Here is an 18390-nt window from a genome sequence, read left to right on the forward strand (position 1 = left end):
TCCTTCACCTTGGTTAGACTGTGAGGAAGGGACCAAATACTATTTGCTTTGTACTGCTATACAGTTGCCACAGTCTTGCCAACATAACTCAGATATAGGCCATCTGCATCTTGTCTTCTGATTTCCTCGCTCTTTTAATTCTTTATATAACGTTTTTTTAACTTGCAAGTCAGTTGAAAACAAATTCTTATTTTACAATGACTGCCTACCCCGGCCAAACCCTAACCCGGGAGAATTTTGCACCGCCCTCAATCACGGCCGGTTGTGATACAGCCTGGAATCGAACCAGGGTCTGTAGTGACACCTCTAGCACTGAGATGCAGTGCCTTAGACTGCTGCGCCACTCGGGAGCCCCATATTGGCAGTAGAATACGTTTTTTTTATTAGAATCTGGTCTCAGTAGGTCACAGTGCCTACTTCTAGTTGTTATTGCGGTAAGTGTCATTATCATGGTTACTAGGTTGGATAGAGTCTGCCTTTACTTGGTCTCTCCAAGCCTGAGTTATTTGCTTTGGTCTTTGGCCTCAGTAAGACTCATACCATCATTTTGTTCACTGAGGTGAAATACCTAAAGGGAAATTAAATTTAAAGAACAAGGAAATGTTGGCTGTGCAAACAGAGAAGGGCAAAGAGTTGGATAGAGATGTGTTTGAGGTATGAGGAGAATGACAGGAATGGTAAATTATGTGTACATTCTGACACACATTAACAGGCTCTGTTAGAACTTGCCAATGCCACGACTGTGGGTTCATTTCTGAAAAATGTATGCATTCATTGTACTTTAAGTCGCTTTGGATAGAAGCTTTTTAGTTTTCTGTTTGTTTCATCACCCGCTTCATGCAGACGTTCTGGTGATAATGGATAGATAAGTAAAAAGTATATTGCATAAATGTTAGTAAAATGTATAGCCGATGATCATTAATGCCTGTACCATTCAGATCTGAGGTTGTAGTCATTCAGATTGGCAGACACAATGATTGGATTTACCTTTTATAGAATCAAATCAGAAGTTTATTTCTCACGTGCGCTGAATACAACAGGTATTACAGTGAAATGCTTACTTACAGGCTCTAACCAATAGTACAAAAAGGTATTAGGTGAACAATAGATAAGTAAAGAAATAAAACAACAGTAAAAAGACAGGCTATATACAGTAGCGAGGCTATATACAGTAGCGAGGCTACATACAGACACCGGTTAGTCAGGTTGATTGAGGTAGTATGTACATGTAGATACGGTTAAAGTGACTATGCATATATGATGAACAGAAAGTAGAAGTAGCATAAAAGAGGGGTTTGGCGGGTGGTTGGTGGCGGGACACAATGCAGATAGCCCGGTTAGCCAATGTGCGGGAGCACTGATTGGTCGGCCCAATTGAGGTAGTATGTACATGAATGTATAGTTAAAGTGACTATGCATATATGATAAACAGAGAGTAACAGCAGTGTAAAAAGAGGGGTTGGTGGGGCACACAATGCAAATAGTCCGGGTAGCCATTTGATTACCTGTTCAGGAGTCTTATGGCTTGGGGGTAAAAACTGTTGAGCCTTTTTGTCCTAGACTTGGCACTCCGGTACCGCTTGCCATGCGGTAGTAGCGAGAACAGTCTATGTCTGGGGTGGCTGGGGTCTTTGACAATTTCTAGGGCCTTCCTCTGACACCACCTGGTGTAGAGGTCCTTGATGGCAGGCAGCTTAGCCCCAGTGATGTACCGGGCCGTACGCACTATCCTCTGTAGTGCCGTGCGTTTGGAGGCCGAGCAATTGCCGTACCAGGCAGTGATGCAACCAGTCAGGATGCTCTCGATGTTGCAGCTGTAGAACCTTTTGAGGATCTCCATACCCATGCCAAATCTTTAGTTTCCTGAGGGGGAATAGGCTTTGTCGTGCCCTCTTCACGACTGTCTTGGTGTGTTTGGACCATGATAGTTTGTTGGTGATGTGGACACCAAGGAACTTGAAACTCTCAACCCGCTCCACTTCAGCCCCGTCGATGTTAATGGGGGCCTGTTTGGCCCTCCTTTTCCTGTAGTCCACGATCAGCTCCATTGTCTTGCTCACACTGAGGGAGAGGTTGTTATCCTGGCACATTGAGGGAGTGGTTGTTGTCCCTATAGGCTGTCTCGGTGATCAGGCCTACCACTGTTGTGTCGTCAGCGAACTTAATGATGGTATTGGAGTTGTGCTTGGCCATGCAGTTGTGGGTGAACAGGGAGTACAGGTAGGGACGCACCCCTGTGGGGCCCCAGTGTTGAGGATCCGCGTGGCAGATGTGTTGTTGCCTACCCTTACCACCTGGGGGTGGTCCGTCAGGCAGTCCAGGATCCAGTTGCAGAGGGAGGTGTTTAGTCCCAGGGTCCTTAGCTTAGTGATGAGCTTTGTGGGTACTATGGTGTTGAACTCTGAGATGCATTCTAACATAGGTGTTCCTTTTGTCCAGGTGGGAAAGGGCAGTTTGGAATGCGATTGAGATTGCGTCATCTGTGAATCTGTTGGGGTGGTATGCGAATTGGAGTGGGTCTAGACACTTGCCAGTTGGTCCACGCATGCTTTGAATACACGTCCTGGCGCCACGGCTTTGTGAATGTTGACCTGTTTAAAGGTCTTGCTCACATCGGCTACGGAGAGAGTGATAACACAGTTGCCCGGAACAGCTGGTGCTCTCATGCATGCTTCTGTATTGCTTGCCTCGAAGCGAGCATAAATGGCATTTAGCTCGTCTGGTAGGCTCTCGTCAATGGGCAGCTCGCGGCTGGGTTTCTCTTTGTAGTCTGTAATAGTTTTCCAGCCCTGCCACATCTGACAAGCATCAGAGCAGGTGTAGTAGGATTCAATCTTAGTCATGTATTGACGCTTTACCTGTTTGATGGTTCGTCTGAGGGCATAGCAGGATTTCTATAAGCGTCCAGATTAGTGTCCTGCTCCTTGAAAGCAGTAGATCTTGCCGTTAACTCGTGTGGATGTTGCCTGTAATCCATGGCTTCTGGTTGGAATATGTACGTATGGTCAATGTGGGGACGACGTCGTCAATGCACTTATTGATGAAGCCAGTGACTGAGATAGTATACTCCTCAATGCCATTGGATGAATCCCGGAACATATTCCAGTCTGGGCTTGCAAAACAGTCCTGTAGCGTAGCATCCGCGTCATCTGACCACTTCCGTATTGAGTGAGTCACTGGTACTTCCTGCTTTAGTTTTTTCAGTGATTGTAAGCAGGAATCAGAAGGATTGGTCAGATTTGCCAAATGGAGGGCGAGGGAGAGATTTGTATGCATCTCCGTGTGTGGAGCAAAGGTGGTTTAGAGTTTTTCCTCTGGTTGCACACTTGACATGCTGGTAGAAATTAGGTAAAACAAATTTTTGTTTGCCTGCATTAAAGTCCCCGGCCACTTGGAGCACCACTTCTGGATGAGCATTTTCTTGTTTGCTTATGGCCTTACACAGCTCGTTGGTTGGGGTCTTAGTGCCAGCATCGGTTCGTGGTGGTAAATAGACGACTACCAATAACATAGATATTGTGGTCTACAGCTTATCATGAGGTATTCTACCTCAGGCGAGCAATACTTTGAGACTTCTTTAATATTAGACATTGCGCACCAGCAGTTATTGACAAATAGACACACACCCCCACCCCTCGTCTTACCAGACATAGCTGCTATGTCCTGCTGAAACACGGAGAAGCCAGCCAGCTCTATATTATCCTTATCGTTGTTTAGCCGGTGAAACATAAAATATTACAGTTTTTAATGTCCCGTTGGTAGGATAGTCTTAATCTTAGATCGTCCAATTTGTTTTCCAATGATTGCACGTTGGCCAATAATACAGAGGGTAGCGGTGGTTTACCTACTTGTCGGGGATTTAATGGGGATTTGGGCCTTGTCTCGACAAAGCAGTATATCCTTCGCGTCAGACTCATTAACCTCTTGGGGCTAGGTGGGACGCTAGCGTGCCACCCGTGGTGCACTCCATCAACAGCAGGTGCATTTCAAGAGCGGCAAATTTGAATCCAAATAAATGTCAAAATTCAAATTTTTCAAAAATACAACTATTTTACACCATTTGAAAGATAAACATCTCCTTAATCTAACCACGTTTTACGATTTCAAAAAGGTTTTACGGCGAAAGCATAAATTTAGAGTATGTTAGGACAGTACATTTACAAGAGTTGTGTGTAATGTTTTGTCAAGTCAAAGACAGGGTCACCAAAACCATAAAACCAGCTAAAATGATGCACTAACCTTTTACAATCTCCATCAGATGACACTCCTAGGACATTATGTTAGACAATGCATGCATTTTTAGTTCTATCAAGTTCATATTTATATCCAAAAACAGCGTTTTACTATGGCATTGATGTTGAGGAAATCGTTTCCCTCCAATAACCGGCAGTCAAGTCAGCGTAACAAATTAAATAATTAAAATTAGAAAACATTGGTAAAATATTATATTGTCATTTAAAGAATTATAGATTTACATCTCTTGAACGCAATCAACTTGCCAGATTTAAAAATAACCTTACTGGGAAATCACACTTTGCAATAATCTGAGCACTGCGCCCAGAAAAATACGCGTTGCGATACAGACTAGACGTCATGTTGGGGAGATCTAAAATCGAAAATACTATGTAAATAATCCATTACCTTTGATTCTCTTCATCAGATGTCACTTCCAGGTATCACAGGTCCATAACGAATGTAGTTTTGTTCAAAAAAGCTCATCATTTATGTCCAAAAATCTCCGTCTCGTTAGCACATGATGTAAGCCAGCCGGACTTCTCGTCATGAACGAGGGGAAAAAATATATTTCCGTTCGTTCAAACATGTCAAACGTTGTATAGCATAAATCATTAGGGCCTTTTTTAACCAGAACATGAATAATATTCAAGGTGGACGAATGCATACTCTTTTATAACGTATTGGAACGAGGGTACCCAACATGAACTAGCGCGCCAGGTGTCTAATGGGACATCAACGTTCCATGGCTCTTGTTCGGTCAGATCTCCCTCCAGAAGACTCAAAACACTTTGTAAAGGCTGGTGACATCTAGTGGAAGCAATAGGAAGTGCCAAAATATTCCTAAACCCCTGTGTTTTTCAATGGGATAGGTTTAAAGTCAATACAACACATCAGGTATCCACTTCCTGTCAGAAAATGTCTCAGGGTTTTGCCTGCCAAATGAGTTCTGTTATACTCACAGACACCATTCAAACAGTTTTGGAAACTTTAGAGTGTTTTCTATCCATATATAATAAGTATATGCATATTCTAGTTACTGGGTAGGATTAGTAACCAGATTAAATCGGGTACATTTTTTTTATCCAGACGTGCAAATGCTGCCCCCTAGACCCAACAGGTTAAATAAACAAAAATTGTCCAGTTCGTAGGTGGTCCAGTTCTTTTTGGTCATAAGAGACGGTAGCAGCAACATTATGTGCAAAATTAGTTAGAAACAATGAGAAAAAAACGTACAAAATAGCACAGTTGGTTACGAACCCATAAAACGGCAACCATCACTTCCGGTGCGATTATAGCCAGTATATCTGAGTGTTATATAGATAACACAGTACCTTCCTCATTTTCCCAGTCTTGCTGGTGTGTAATAACACACTATGTAAATGTTCTACTTCCACAGTTAAATATTGTCTCGTCTGATTGATTTTAAAGACAGCTCCTCTGTTTTGATCCTCTCACCCCTACATGCGGTTATTTTTCTTCGTGTGTGTGTGTGTGTGTGTGTGTGTGTGTGTGTGTGTGTGTGTGTGTGTGTGTGTGTGTGAGGGAGAGAGAGAGAGAGAGAGAGAGAGAGAGAGAGAGAGAGAGAGAGAGAGAGAGAGAGAAGAGAGAGAGAGAGAGAGAGAGAGAGAGAGAGAAGAGAGAGAGAGAGAGAGAGAGAGAGAGAGAGAGAGAGAGAGAGAGAGAGAGGAGAAGAGAGAGAGAGAGAGAGAGAGAGAAGAGAGAGAGGAGAGAGAGAGAGAGAGAGAGAGAGAGACACGCTGAGTCCCCTAAGCAAGCTGGTCCTGGGGCTCTGTTCGCAAACAGGACCCGGGACAGCAACACGATTAGACTCAACCTAATCATGAGAAAACAAAAAGATAATTACCTGACTCATTTTAAAGAAATAACAAACAGAGCAAACTAGAATGCTCCTTGTCCCTAAACAGAGAGTACGCAGTGGCATAATATCTGACCACTGTGTCTGACCCAAACTTAAGGAATGCTTTGACTATGTACAGACTCAGTGAGCATAGCAAGGTGCTGTTGAGAAAGGCAGACCTGGCTCACAAGAGAAGACAGGCTATATGCACACTGCCCACAAAATTAGGTGGAAACTGAGCTGCCCTTCCTGACCTCCTTCCAAATGTATGACCATATTAGAGACACATATTTCCCTCAGATTACACAGACCCAAAATCAAAATTGCGGTTGTTTTCAAATTCTTTATCTCCCATATCTACTGTGTGCCATCACAGCCATCACAGCAGCAAGATTTGTGACCTGTTTCCAGAAGAATAGGGCAACCACTGAAGAACAAACACCATTGTAAATACAACCCATATTTATGTTTATTTATTTTCCCTTTTGTACTTTCACTATTTGCACATTGTTACAACACTGTATATAGACATAATATGACATTTGAAATGTCTTTATTCTGTTGGAACTGTGAGTGTAATGTTTACTGTTCATTATGCACTCCACTTGCTTTGGCAAGTAAAAGCCCTTGAATTGACATAGAGAGAGAGAAGGTGAAGGCAGAGTTGAATTCATTGAATAATTTATTGATCTCATCCAACCCCTGAGCTATAAATTGCCCTTTAGTTACAGATGTAGTCAATAGGTAATTAGTTGGTGGTGTATAGTAGTGCCTGTAGCCTGGGAGGCTTCTGATTTTGTTTATTTATTAAATGTAACCTTTTTTTAACTAGGCAAGTCAGTTAAGAACAAATTCTTATTTACAATGACCGGGGGAACAGTGGGTTAACTGCCCTGTTCAGGGGCAGAACGACAGATTTTTACCTTGTTAGCTCTGGGATTCGATCCAGCAACCTTTCGGTTACTAGCCCGACGCTCAAACCACTAGGCTACCTGCCGCCTCTGATTGCAGAGCTTCTATTCTCTACACCAGATGTACCGGGACACATAATATAACAACACACCCCTACTACCACTGAGTAAAGGCTACACCAAGGTTATAGACAAAAGGATTTCTGATCCCATTTGTTACTACCACACCAGTGCTGCTAATGAGTGTTTTAATGAGGTATAGAGCTTATTCACGCCATGACCATGATCGTTTGAAATCCAGGCTCGCGTGGCAGTATTGAAGTACTTCATAGAGTCTATGGAAAATGTTTTAACACTTTCATGTTCAACCTTTAAATTAACAGACAATTAATAAACCGACCAACTGAAAATACAAGTATCTGCAGAAGTAGTTAAGTTTTGAAACTGGTTTTCCAGTTGTTTTTTTTTCAAATGTTTTGCCGTTTTAAATAATTCCGTCAGATGCCAGCTAGTGGTAATGTAATGTGAACTAACAGCCAGCTGTACTGTGTATATTTGTATGAGTTTGGTCGGCACTCTTGACAGCTCTGAATCCATTTTATCTCCTGGACTCTGTCAGTGTGGTTGTTGTTTTCATCACGCTGTGCGTCAGTACATGCCATGTTTATGATGCATTCTGTGGAAGTGTAGTCATGTAGACTGGATGAAGTTCTCCATCAGCTATTTGCTAGTTATCTAACATTGGAGATATTTCCATTGGCAGTCTCAAAAAATACCCTTGCTAGCTAGCTAACGGCTTGCTATCTGAGGAAGATACAGAGCTAATCGGAGGCCAGCTCTTTCTCTTTACTGTAAATTAAGCCCAATGTATTTTTCTAGTGATGCCGATGAGACTAATCAGAATTATATTTGTGTTTCTCTCTCTCTCTTCCTCAGGCGGGGAGTCCCACCTCCGTCAACGTCCCCTGCAGCTTTTCACGGTCATCGGTCACCCCCTCCAACCAGGACATCTGCAGGTACTGTACACACACCTTTAAACTCTAACCCCTGAACCCCTGACCTTTAACTCTCCAACCATGACATCTGCAGGTACTGTACACACACCTTTAAACAATAACCTTTAAACTCTAACCCCTGAACCCCTGACCTTTAACTCTCCAACCATGACATCTGCTGGTGTACATCCTTCAAATGCTTTGGGCTGCTGAGGGTAATGCTTGGCTCTGGATCTTAGCAGTCCCATGTTTAGTTGATTGTATGTAGGGTGAAAGCAAGGTGCCAGATGGGTTACAGATGGTGTTGTCTGATGCTAAACAGAATAGATGGGAGCTAGATATGGCAGTGAGGAGTACTACACTGTACTGAAGAATAATACGTTATTGTCCAGAAATGGTGTTCTGCTTCATGCCAACCCCTTTGTGCAAGGTCAGGGAGGGAGCTTCCCTGATTTAACTCTCCATCTTTTTTGTTTGAATGCATGCTGGCCTTTTGTTTCATTTCATATATATTTTTTCTACCCATCTCTCCTTCTCTCCTGTACTGGTTTTCTGCTATCGTCTGCCCGACCATCCCTTCCTTTCTCCCCTCCTCCAACCTCCATCCCTCCGGTCCCTCACACACAGCCCTATCGCCACATCTCCAGACCAGGGCTCCGAGAAGCCTTTGCAGACCACCGTGGTTCTGATGAACTCCAACAGCAAAACCTCTCAGGGGTCAGGAGGGGGCATCTCTGTGACAACACTCTGCCAGGACACCCCCCCAGCCTTCAAGCCCTCCAAAGGCCGGGGCAGGCTCTCCTTCAGGACGGAATGGCTCTCGTTGCTCCGCCCCTCCACCGTCAACGGGACGCTGAAGTTCTCTCACTCTCTGAACGATGTGGGCCAGCGAATGGACAGCCTCTGTAGCGGACTGCACTTCATAGACCGGACCTGTTCTGAAGGAGAGCTGGATGTAAAACCTAAACAACCCAACACGGACCAGAAGTCCAAGATGTTCAACAGCAAAGCAGCCACACTCCCACACCAGGCCTCGAACCATCCTCCCTTCCCCACGCACACACTCACCCGCACACACACTCACCTTGTTCCCTCATTCACCAACAACTACAAGTACCTCACCCACGAACACTGCCTCCAACCTCACTCTTCCGACGTCCCTCCTCCTCCACCACCACCTCCTGACTCCCACCTCCACCCGCCCAGCTCCAAACTCCTCCGCCTCTTCCTCCCCTTCTCTCGCTCCTCTACCTCTGCCAGTCTGCAGTGTTCTGAGCTGGGTAGCTATGCCTCCCGCCTCCACGTCACCAAATCCTCCAGCACCCTAATGGGGGGCAATGAGCCTCCCCTGGGGGGAACAGAGGGCCTCCTGGGGGATGACGATGTGTTTGAGATCCCCCAAGGAAGGACCGGAACTTGGACAGGGGCTGGAGCCCCAGGAAGTGCCAGAAGCGGGGATTTGGGTCTGCTTGGGGCAGCCCCCCTTTGCTACATGGACGAAGACAGCGATCTGGACCGTTTTTCAATTCTAGACCAGTGTTCGTCACCTGCCCATTCTGACAAAATGGGGCCTCTCACGCCAGGCCCGCTCTCACCCTCTTCGCTGTCCGGAGACTGCTGCAGGTGGGTGATTCCTGGATTGTGACCCCCCTGTGCTGTGAAGTGGTAAACTCCTCCTGCTCACCCCCGTGCTGTGATGTGGTAGAGACACATAGAATTCCATGGCTGGATCCTGCCTACGCCTCCTGTGATATGACGTGGTAGAGCCCTGCCCATCCCTCCTGTGAAGTGGTAGTGACTGTGCGATCAGGACTAGCTGGAATGGAATGGTCAGTCACACTGTGGTCTACTCTCCAAGTATGCTTGCGTGGGTGTATTTTATTTTTAAATTGAAAAATAGAATTTAAATAATTAGCTTGCTGGTTATCCACAGGGACAGCAGGCGTGGTGGTGGCGGGGGGGAGAGACACAGACAGAGGAGAGAGAATGACAAAAAGAAAGGGCGAGAGGGAGCAAGTGCTTTTGGATGAAGGTGTTCTGATTTATCACTCCTCCTCTGTACCAGTGGAGGCTCCTCAGAGGAGGAAGGGGAGAACCATCCTCCTCAGTGAATTTAATAAAAATTGTGAAACATTAAAAACGTTATCCTTTTTATATAACACTATACTAAATATATTCATTCACGTGTCACCAAATAATTTATTAAAACACACTGTTTTGAAATGAAGATCTACAGTAGCCTCAACCACACTCTGTAGTGTAGCACTATGGTGTAGCTGGAGGACAGCTAGTTTCAGTCCTCCTCTGGGTACATGGACTTCAATACAAAACCTAGGAGGCTCATGGTACTCACCCCCCTTCCATAGGTTGGAGGACGTCCTCCGGAAATCTATCAGAGCTCTTGCAGCATGAACTGTTGTCCACCCAATCAAAGGATCAGAGAATGAATCTAGTACTGAAAGCATAAGCTACAGCTAGCTAGCATTGCAGTGCATAAAATGTGGTGAGTAGTTGACTCAAAGAGAGAGAAAGACAGTAGTTGAGCAGTTTTGAACAAATTCATTTCTTTAAAAATGAAGGAGAAGCTAGAGAGATGGAGTGAAAGCGGGCTAGCTATATTTTGTTGTATATTCACTTAGCTAGCGAATGCAGCTAGCTAGTTTAGCCTACTCAAACACCAGGCTCAAACAGTGGAGGATGCTATGTTAGCTAGCTGGCTATGGCTATCCAACGCTGGAACCTCTTCCAAATCAAGGTAAGCTTTTGGTTTTATGAATTTATTTTCACCGAGGCCCGCCGATGTAACTGCTAAACTGATTGCTGAATGTACACCGCACTGCATGATTGTAGTGGGTTCACTAGTAGCTATGTTGACTATGATGTGAGCTAATATGCTGACAAGGATGTAGGCTGTGTGTAGCGGTAATGATTTGAAGGTTTGGTCTGGAAAGGTTGTTTCGCCTGGTCACAGACAACTGATGTGTTGTGCACTTAAGTCCACAATTGAAGTGAAAAGGTGAGAGGAGAAGAGCGCGTAGATGCGATAAGGAATTATACAATGAGCAAAAATGATCTGCTGTTTGTATGTGGCTGCTAAGAAAGTGAACTGTGTCTGCATGTGATCAGGGGTGTATTCATTCCGCCGATTCTGTTGAAAAACATTTCTTAAACGAAAGAAAACGGAAAGAAACGGGGATAAACATACCTGAATTTGTCCAATAAAAACTCTTGTTTGCAACTGATAGATGAAGGCAAGAGTGTGCAAGGTGGTATTGAATGTGTCACTGTCTGCCACCTTGATTACTCAAATTTTTCGCTTGACCTGTAAACGTTCATTCATAGGCCAGGTTAGGGTGTAGCAACCTCATGATGGGTACAGGGAAAATGTGAGTATCATGTAATAGCCTAAACCTATCAATGTTACATTGAACTGGGTGAATGGAATATGAATGACAGTCATCCAATATGCTGTAATAGAAATAAGGCCATGCTCATAAAAAAAAATATTGTTCTCCCTCATCTTAAATTTTACCGACTGCCACTGCTCTGTACTTCCTGTAGTGTCAGTGGTTAAATAACCTTTATTTAACTAGGCAAGTCAGTTAAGAACAAATTCTTATTTACAATGATGGCCTACACCGGCCAAACCCGGACGATGCTGGGCCAATTGTGTGCCGCCCTATGGGACTCCCAATCACTGCTGGTTGTGATACAGCCTGGATTCGAACCAGGGTTTCTGTAGTGACGCCTCTAGCACTGAGATGCAGTGCCTTAGACCTCTGCGCCACTCGGGAGCCCAAGGAGCTTTAATTGGACCCTGTTCCCTTTATATGGGCCTATGCACCCTGGTCAAAAGTAGTGCACTATAAAGGGAATAGGGTGCCATTTGGGACGCACACATGGACTTCAGGGTTGAGACAATTCTAATTTAATTCCAGGCAATTCAGAAAGTAAACCAAATTCCAATTACACATTTTCCTAATTGAAAAGCATTGAAGAGAATTGGAATTTCAGTGTACTTCCTGAATTGACAGGAATTTAAATGGAATTGACACCCAACCCTGATGGACTGAGATCACCACTTATCCAAATCCTTCCTATTTTGTCTGCTCTGTTCTGTTCTGTCCTGGCTGCTAACCTAATAAAACAGTCTTTCTGACACATTATTGGAGTGGCTCTCCCTAGTTCAAGTTGACCTGAACAAGAGGAAATGATCAGAAATCGAGCCAGCACAAATGTGTTGCAAGAGATATCAGTACAGTGGGAGTTGGAGAGACAGAATTTTGTTGCTGAGAATTTTCAGATGAGGAAATGCAGACGAGCTTCTTGATTTCCATAAATTCACTGAAAACCTACACTAACATTAGATTATTTTGACAGTATTGCACTTTCCATGTATACTTTAAGCCATCTACTGTAATAGCCTAACCACTGATCAAGCAACGTTAAACTAAACGTTAAAATCCTGTTACTGCAAGATTATTTTGCTGTGACAATGTAGGTCAAATGAAGATCCTACATCTCTGCAGGAATACACAGACGTTATAATGAAGTTATCTTTGTTTCTCTATCATCCTGTTTCCATCATCATTTTAACCCGTGTTTCCCGCTGGCATTTGAATGCGTTCCATGTCGAGATACTCTCTGGCACCTGCCATCTCACTATCTCTGCTCAACAAGACGTCTTCTGGCTGACGGAGCAAGGCAAATTTAATCCCTGTTTCTGTAATATTCCCAGCAAGCCAGCAGTGCATAAAATGTACACCAATACAGCCAATTTATTTGCCAATCAACAGAGAGCTTAGGAACAGCTCACAGTCGTCTGGTAAAGCACTGTCTCACACATCTGAATACTAGTACACATACTTTATGAATACCATTATGGACTCAGTCTGGTGTGGTACGTGTTGATTATAATCTCTCGTTAACTGTTCTAAATTAGTGAGACGGATTGAGGGAATCAATTTGTTTTTCTCAGTGCTTTGCAGAGCTGCATACAAACACACCACAACAACCTACCCCAGCAATAAACACTACCTCTTCTTTATCCCTCCATCCCGCTCCATCTTCCTCCTCCTCGACTCCTCCTTTGTTCATGTTGTTGTTTAATCTTGTGAGGCTTTGGGCAGATCAAACTCATTATCCTCTTACCTGACTCGCTACACTCACCTCCCCCCTTAACCAAGTTGGGTGGGTGGGTGGGTGGGTGGGTGGGTGGGTGGGTGGGTGTGTGTGTGTGTGTGTGTGTGTGTGTGTGTGTGTGTGTGTGTGTGTGTGTGTGTGTGTGTGTGTGTGTGTGTGTGTGTGTGTGTGTGTGTGTGTGTGTGTGTGTGTGTGTGTGTGTGTGTGTGTGTGATTCACCTCATGGTTATGATCAGACAGGAGGCACTCTTTTGACAAACTTATTTCTAAACCCTGCTGTGCTCTCAGTCTCTGTTCATTCCTTTCTTCTTTTCTGCTCTGTTCCGTTTTGTTATTTTATTCTGACTGAATATCATGCAAAATGCTGTTTTCATTGTAATATGGCTCTATGAACACTTGTCAAGGACAACTAAGAAGGCTTTGTCAGTAAATTACAATGGCAGGTCATTTTCAAGTGTCTTTAGGCCTTGAGGGAAATCACTAGTTTCATGTTAAGTATTAATCTTCAAAGAATTGCCCTTTACTCTGTTTGAACACAAATTATGCCTTCATTTTACATTCATTTTGAAGTGTAGCCAACGGTATTGGGTGAGAGAAAGGGCAATATATTTTAAACCAAACTGTGACCTTCTCAACTATAGTGGTTGGTTTTTCTGCCAGAGAATTATCACCAATTTGTCCCATAGCTCCCTTTACTCAACACAATCCTATTCTGTTTTATATAATTCCACTTTGTCCCATAGCTCCCTTTACTCAACACAATCCTATTCTGTTTTATATAAAACCACTTTGTCCCATAGCTCCCTTTACTCAACACAATCCTATTCAGTTTTATATAAAACCACTTTGTCCCATAGCTCCCTTTACTCAACACAATCCTATTCTGTTTTATATAAAACCACTTTGTCCCATAGCTCCCTTTACTCAACACAATCCTATTCAGTTTTACATAAAAACCACCTCATATTTTCCTATTTCAAATCAGCCAGGCCTTTTTGGAGAATTGTGTTGTGAAGCAGGCTCATTGAGGATTAATCTCTGTTCTGTTCTGTTTCGGCTCAGCTCTGTTAGAGGGCAAGGTCAGTGTTCTGACAAAGGCCACATTTGCTTGAAATTTCAATCGTCTTGTGCTCCTGCTCTCGTTTTATATTAGCCTGTCAGATTGTGGGGAGGGGTGTGTGTGTGTGTGTGTGTGTGTGTGTGTGTGTGTGTGTGTGTGTGTGTGTGTGTGTGTGTGTGTGTGTGTGTGTGTGTGTGTGTGTGTGTGTGTGTGTGTGTGTGTGTGTGTGTGTGTGTGTGTGTGTGTGTGTGTGTGTGTGTGTGTGTGTGGGCAGGGGGGTGTGTGTGTGTGTGTGTGTGTGTGGGCAGGGGGTGTGTGTGTGCGTGGAGAGTATTGACTTCAGAGATTTCTGTGCTGCCCTTACAAGTTACTCTGCATTTTCAGCAGTGAGTCTAATCCCACCCTCCTCGCTCTCAATTTTTCTCTCCATCGATTTTCCTCCCTTCAACTTCCTGCTTCTTCTCTTATTTCTCTCCCCCACACACACACTCACACAGTGCAGGTTACTCGTAGCTTCCATACTATGTACACCTGCAACACTGGCAGCAGCTACCACAGATCTGATTTACAGGTGAGGAGGAAGAGAAAGACAGAGACAGCGTGAGAGAAAGAGACCGGACAGAGAACCAAGTTGATAGAGAGAAGAGGTGCAATGTTACAGATCTGATTGGTTCCCTGAAATATACCTTTCCTGTGAAGGAGCAGATATTTGATTGAACGTGTATGGTGTGTGTGTGAATGCTCAGAATTCTCAATAGAGGGGCGTGTGTGTGCACAGTCACTATAGTGATCTCATGCCCCTCAACGCTGAATGTTGCAGATGTAAAAGACCTTTAAGTTGTTGTATTTGTAAGCCATACTGTAACAAACTATACATGTCATTCTAGGCCTTCCCTATGGATGAGTACCACAGTATGAGTCATAATACCCATAAAACCTAGCGGTCAAACAGGGAAATGGTTCCAATCGTTTTTCCACCATTCATTTTTCCCACAGGGGATTTTAGAAGTCACCTTGTCTGAGAGAGATTTACATGGTTATCAAAATGTCACGCCAGGGTAAGCCTACACAAAACAGAGCCCTTCTTTTAAGTGTTTCTAAAATCACCTATGGGAAAAATTTATGGTGGGAAAATTATTGGAACCATTTCCAATTTCCAGTTTTATGGGTATTATGACACCTCCCACCCATGTCTCTCAGAAAACAGCAAATGATTCATGACTGTGAAGTTGATTTGGGAATAATTACATTAGTTTGTCATTATTGAGTTTCCTCTTGGGGACATAGTCTCTGTGTTGGGGTTGTGTTATTAGTTCAGATGTGATCAGTATGTCTGTCTGTGTCTGATATAGACTCTGATATCTACATTTCCTGGTAACATCACTGAGTTGTGTTTCTGTCTGGGCTGTCTGGGCTGTATTCTGCCTCTGGAGTCCTGTCTGTATACTCCTCTAGGGTCACTGAGAGTGTGTTAACTCTGTATCAGTAACTGTCTAGAGACTGTCTGTTGTCTGTGTATCTGCTATGGTCTACTAATCTGTGTCTGTGTCTCTCTCTGTAGGATCTGTCACTGCGAAGGAGACGATGACAGCCCACTGATAACACCGTGCAACTGTACGGGCAGCCTGCGCTTCGTCCACCAGGCGTGCCTGCAGCAGTGGATCAAGTCCTCAGACACACGCTGCTGTGAACTCTGCAAGTACCAGTTCATCATGGAGACCAAGCTCAAACCCCTTCGCAAGGTGAGACTGAAGGTGTGTGTGTTTTTCAGGGGGGGGGGGGGGGGGGGGCGGCATACTACACTCATTCTGTTCTAGTTCTACACTCCCAGAGATGACTGTGACCAGAACATGCAGATGTGAATCCCACTCGAAGACACTGACAAGACAGAAAGCTGTTTTATTTATCTAATACTGATAAGAGTAGCATGACATTGGGTTTTCGGCTTCTGCAATTGGTTTTGAGTGTTTTGAACATGATACAGTCTTATTTAAGGCATTTATCAATCTTTAACGCTTGCAGATTCATTTTAATTAAAATGATAAACTGAACAAAAGCACTTAAATTCTGTTAATAGTTATCGTCGTCGCCCCCCCGGGTTAATTTAGATCCTGGGTTAATTCAGTACAATACCATGGAAACCAAGCCAAATCCTCATGACTCCTCATCCTCCCTCCTCCTCCTCCTGCTCCTCCTCCTCTCTCTCCCTCCTCTCTCCCTCCTCCTCCTCCTCTCTCTCCCTCCTCCTCCTCCTCCTCTTCCTCTCTCTCCCTCCTCCTCTCTCTCCCTCCTCCTCCTCTCTCCCCCTCCTCCTCCTCCCCCTCAGGATGAAGTGTCTTTATTATCTACCTCTGTTCCTCTGTAAACGTTGCATTATTCAGGAAGTCATGGTGCCAGGATATTGGTTTATAGGGCTGGCACACTGGGATCTATCGCCAAGGAAGACAGATCTATACCTCCTTTCTGCCAAGGAACAGTGGATGGGCAGAGAAGTCCACTTTCCCTCCCTGCTCCTCTTCTTCCTATTCTCTAATTTGTACTCTCCCCATTCTATATTCTGTCATCCCTCTTCTCTCCTCCACTCTCATCTCTCCCTTTCCTCGAATCAATGCCAATAAATTGTCTACATTAATTTCATGTTTGTCATAAATAATTTCAAAGCATGTCGACATCTATGAAGGTTAGGGAGAAATTGCATCTGATATTCAGGAGGTATAATGTAGCAAAACCTTTCTTCATGTATTTGACTTTGACCATTGATTTCAATGGGTTTCATGGATCAATAAAGAAACAGTCCAGTGTGTTGGATCTATAAGAAGTTGAGTAGTACTGGATAGCTGATAAATAGTTAACCAGCATCAGTGTGTAACTGAATGATCCACATAACATGGACAGAATGATGGCCATCAAATATTTAGCACTCATTTAAGCAGCTTGTGAAGAGGGACGTGCGAGCACTTTCTGCCAGACTGCTCATAGTCCATTGATGGTCAATCGCCCAAACCCTGTCCGAGAGAACATAATGGACTATTTAAGTGTGTGTATCTGGCTTAAACTCTTTCCTTTTTCTCCCTCCCTCCCTCCCTCCCTCCCTCCCTCCCCTCTTTCTCTCAGTGGGAGAAGCTCCAGATGACATCTAGTGAGAGGAGGAAGATCATGTGTTCTGTGACGTTCCATGTCATCGCCATAACCTGTGTGGTGTGGTCCCTCTACGTGCTCATCGACCGCACTGCAGACGAGATCAGAACAGGTCATCACAGGCACCAAAACCACCACAACACCCCTCAAAATGGACACTCATACCCTTAAATACTTTCACTGCATGGCAAAAAACCCATTACACCCCTCACTCAATACAGTCATAACAATGCCAAAGCACCACAACGCAATAGGCAACTCTAGTACAGTACATGGTGCAAGACAATTACAACTGTTTTTCTGGGTTTGGTAAAGAGCAACTGAAGGCAATAAACAACTTCTTCGGTAGAAAACAGCCTATGATATTAGTCAGAAACATGTATTCTAGTGTGAAATATACAAAATATGATACTTTTGGTCATAAAGTCAGTCTCATTCAAAACAGAGATTTGCGAGATAATTAGGAAAAAATGTTATTTCACTGAATGAACGGTATCGTAACAGTTTTCCTTGAATTTGGTTTATTTCAATCCTGCCCACATGCCCACAGCTGGCATCATCCAAGTAATCCTAAATTCTAAGAGCATCTGCACACAACCCGATCGTAATGCCCATGGTCAAAATTGTCCGAAATTCGATATCCCTATGGAGCTAGTTAGGGAACATCAGTAAATTACACAATATACATGGGACAATATTTTAAAATGTCAATAGCTCCACATTTCAATGACTTAACCTCAAACCAACTCTAAATTGTAGAAAGGCATATACAAATATTGAAAGCATTTAATAAAACAACTAAAATGTGTGCAACATGAAAATATTGTTCCATTTACATTGTGAAATGTATTGACAGTCCCTAACTAGCCCCATAGATAGGCTACCCGTATGAAGCTAATTGGCAAAAGAAGTTGCCTATCTTGCGAGGTAGTCTTGGCTACTTCCAGACACAAGACCTGGTTAGACTGTTTCAAGTTGTCTAGAAGGGTGAGTGACTGTAACTGTGCACTGTTTTGGCTGAGTAAAAAGACAAAACACTTCCCACGTTCG

At 43.8% G+C, this 18390-nt stretch overlaps 2 protein-coding genes across 7 annotated transcripts in view; both read left to right on the forward strand.

Moving 5' to 3' along the window:
• Positions 1-18390, forward strand: part of LOC106613192 (E3 ubiquitin-protein ligase MARCHF8) — a 126118-nt gene that overhangs the window by 104223 nt on the left and 3505 nt on the right. For 4 of the 6 annotated variants that reach the window (XM_014215216.3, XM_014215247.3, XM_014215232.3 and 1 more), the window contains 3 exons: positions 7942-8021; positions 15764-15956; positions 17317-17452. In XM_014215216.3, the coding sequence (XP_014070691.1) occupies positions 7942-8021; positions 15764-15956; positions 17317-17452 (409 nt within the window). The remainder of the gene's footprint in view (positions 1-7941; positions 8022-15763; positions 15957-17316; positions 17453-18390) is intronic. The other 2 variants (XM_014215240.3, XM_014215256.3) reach the window with 1 other exon arrangement.
• LOC123743815 (uncharacterized) lies at positions 8028-13187 on the forward strand. The gene has a single exon (XM_045722469.2). It carries the CDS (start codon positions 8479-8481, stop codon positions 9643-9645), a length of 1167 nt encoding a protein of 388 aa, XP_045578425.1. The 5' UTR covers positions 8028-8478; the 3' UTR covers positions 9646-13187.

Source organism: Salmo salar, chromosome 01 (assembly GCF_965601325.2).
Source record: "Salmo salar chromosome 01, fSalSal1, whole genome shotgun sequence".
Lineage (NCBI taxonomy): Eukaryota > Metazoa > Chordata > Actinopteri > Salmoniformes > Salmonidae > Salmo > Salmo salar.